Below are 3,035 nucleotides of genomic sequence, written 5' to 3'. Positions count from 1 at the left end.
GGAGTCTTGCTCTGTCACCCAGGTTGGAGTGCAGTGGCGCAATCTTGGCTCACTGCAACCTCCGCCTCCCAGGTTCAAGCAATTCTCCTGCCTCAGCCTCACGAGTAACTGGGACTACAGGCGTGTGCCACCACACTAGGCTAATTTTTATTTCATTTTTTTTCAGATGGAGTCTCGCTCTGTTGTCCAGGCTGGAGTGCAGTGGCGCAATCTTGGCTCACTGCAAACTCCGCCTCCTGGGTTCACGCCATTCCCCTGCCTCAGCACTCCAGACAGCCGGGACCACAGGCACCGGCCACCACGCCTGGCTAATTTTTTGTATTTTTAGTAGAGATGGGGTTTCACTTTGTTAGCCAGGATGGTCTTGATCTCCTGACCTCGTGACCCGCCCGCCTCGGCCTCTCAAAGTGCTGGTATTACCAGCGTGAGCCACCGGGCCTGGCCCCACACTGGACTAATTTTTATATTTTTAGTAGAGATGGGGTTTTACCACGTTGGCCAGGCTGGTCTCGAACTCCTGACCTCAAGTAATCTGCCCGCCTTGGCCCCCCAAAGTGTTAGGATTACAGGCGTAAGCCACTGCTCCTGGCCTTTTTGAGACGGTTTCACTCCCAACACCCAGGCTGGAGTGCAATGGCACGATCTCGGATCACTGCAACCTCTGCCTCCCAGGCTCAAGTAGATTCTCCTACCTTAGACTACAGGTGCAGGCCACTGCATCCGGCTAATATTTTTTGTAGAGACAAGGTTTTGCCAGGTTGTCCAGGCTGGTCTTGAACTCCTGGGCTCAAGGGATTGTCCTGCTTCGGCATCCCAAAGTGCTGGGATTACAGGCAAGAGCCACCACCCCTGGCCTAAGCATTTTTTCAACTTATTACTTTTGCATGGAAAATACATCCACATGATTAAAAACTCAAAAGGTACACAGGTATAAAAAGGAAGTTTCTCTTTACTAGTCATCTCTCTCCTAAATATCCAGTTTCTCTCCTTGGAGGAAACTACTGTCACCAATTTCTTATAGGCACTTGACAAAATTAGATTGTAGAAATAGTTATAAAAAGACTGCTCTGAACATTCAGTGTCTCAAAAATGAATTAAAACTAGTCATACATCAACTGGCACATTTGATTTGGAACAGACAGATGCTTACCTTGTACTTCTCATAGACAATTGGGACACTGAAAACGAGCAGTTCAGCTGTAAGACAGAATCATGGGACATGGCAAGATTATATGAGAGACAGTCACATCTTAAGACTCAGAGTAACATATACATTTTTCCTCACAAAATACAGGAAAACACAGGTATTCCTCAAAATGAGAAATCCTGGTTAGAGCTCCCAATTAAGACAGCTAATTTAAGGCAGTGTTAAAACAAAACAAAAAAAACCTCTCCAGGTGTATAGGCTATCTTCTTTGTACCACAAATAACAATTTCCAAATTACCAAAATGGTTTCTATAAGTAAGATCCCCATATTTAAACCAAATCTAGACAACTGTCCTTTGCTTCCAGCTGTTTTGACATTTCTTAATTTATAACTGAGACCATTTCATAAACCTGTGACCACAAAGGCTGGTTCCTCCAGTGCCTACTCCCAGGTCTCTATGGGTCAAGACTGGGAAATGAAGAATGAGTAGAGCCACGCTGGGCATTCTCTTCACTCTTATTCTTACAAACTACTCCAAAGAGTGTGGGCACATTCTCCTTGCCACCTTACCAAGAATTAGAAGGGTGATTCCGTTAAAAACAGCACCAACATAGGTCATCAGCCACATGAAGACAGCCAGCTGGGAAGGCCAATGTCAAAAGTTAAGCAGGAATAACCATAAGGCAAAATTCACATTAACTGATGTCATTCTCCTCCAGCTAATTAAGTCTGCATTAATTTAGTGATGTATGACATGGATAATTTCCAAATGAAGGTTCCCTACTTGTGTTACGCATTTGAAGGTATGTGAGTGAAGTCTGTAGTTCTCTGAGGTCCAAAGACTGAAACTGCACTGCTGCCAATTACATCACCTCTCTTCTGATGTTTGTTCCCCAGCAGACTATGCCTTTCTCTAGTGACTCCTATCCCATTATAGAATAACTGAGCTAAGCATACGTTCAGTTTTGTCTGATAAAATCCTATGTACTGTTTTTCCTCCGAATTATAACCCAGTCCCTGCTTTTTCTGTTTCACCACCAAGAGCTGCAGAAACAACTAACCTTCAAGGAGTCAACCAGATCTTCTACCAGAAAGAGACGAATAATGAGTTTCAGGGCCCTGTTGATGTGCACCATGGCAGCATTCATGTAATTATGGAAAGCTTCCGAGGACAGAGTAATGTCTACATCCAGGTAGGCTCTTCCAGAAGAAGAAACAACAGTCATACATTTGACATGGAAGAAGATTTTGTTAGCATAGTAGTTACTGAGAATGTGAAATTGGTCCCCAGGGTGCATTTTAGAATCTGTAGAAGCATTTTTTTGTTGTCATCAGGTGAGGTGGAGACACACTGTCATTTAGTGGGCAGAGGCAAATATGCCAGATGTCTGCAAAGTATGAAACGGTCATGCACAGTGAAGAGCTATGTTCTGTGTAACTTTTACTACGTCACTGGATATTCATGAAGGTGAATCCATTTATAAATAAGAGCCCAGAACACATAAAAAAAGGTACTTTTTTTTTTTTTAAGCAGATTTAACATATCCTGAAGTTTCTAAAACTGTATTTTGTTTATGCTAAAATTTTACCTTTTTTTTTTTTTGAGATGGAGTCTCGCTCTGTCGCCCAGGCTGGAGTGCAGTGGCTGGATCTCAGCTCACTGTAAGCTCTGCCTCCCAGGTTTACGCCATTCCCCTGCCTCAGCCTCCCGAGTACCTGGGACTACAGGCGCCCGCCACCATGGCCAGCTAGTTTTTTTGTATTTTTTTTAGTAGAGATGGGGTTTCACCGTGTTAGCCAGGATAGTCTCGATCTCCTGACCTCGTGATCCACCCGTCTCGGCCTCCCAAAGTGCTGGGATTATAGGCTTGAGCCACCGCGCCTGGC

The 3,035-nt window shown here is 44.4% G+C and overlaps 1 protein-coding gene across 1 annotated transcript in view; it reads right to left on the bottom strand.

The window, feature by feature from the left end:
* RTN3 (reticulon 3) overlaps positions 1-3,035 on the bottom strand; it is a 112,842-nt gene that overhangs the window by 10,986 nt on the left and 98,821 nt on the right. Inside the window, exons 9-11 of the mRNA XM_011993584.1 lie at positions 2,210-2,348; positions 1,719-1,788; positions 1,151-1,197 (exon numbers count right to left, since the gene is read on the bottom strand). Of these exons, the coding sequence (XP_011848974.1) occupies positions 1,151-1,197; positions 1,719-1,788; positions 2,210-2,348 (256 nt within the window). The remainder of the gene's footprint in view (positions 1-1,150; positions 1,198-1,718; positions 1,789-2,209; positions 2,349-3,035) is intronic.

This window comes from Mandrillus leucophaeus, unplaced genomic scaffold, assembly GCF_000951045.1.
Source record: "Mandrillus leucophaeus isolate KB7577 unplaced genomic scaffold, Mleu.le_1.0 Scaffold43, whole genome shotgun sequence".
Taxonomy (NCBI): domain Eukaryota; kingdom Metazoa; phylum Chordata; class Mammalia; order Primates; family Cercopithecidae; genus Mandrillus; species Mandrillus leucophaeus.
The sequence above is the reverse complement of the archived record's forward strand: the minus strand, read 5'-3'. Positions and strand labels throughout refer to the sequence as shown.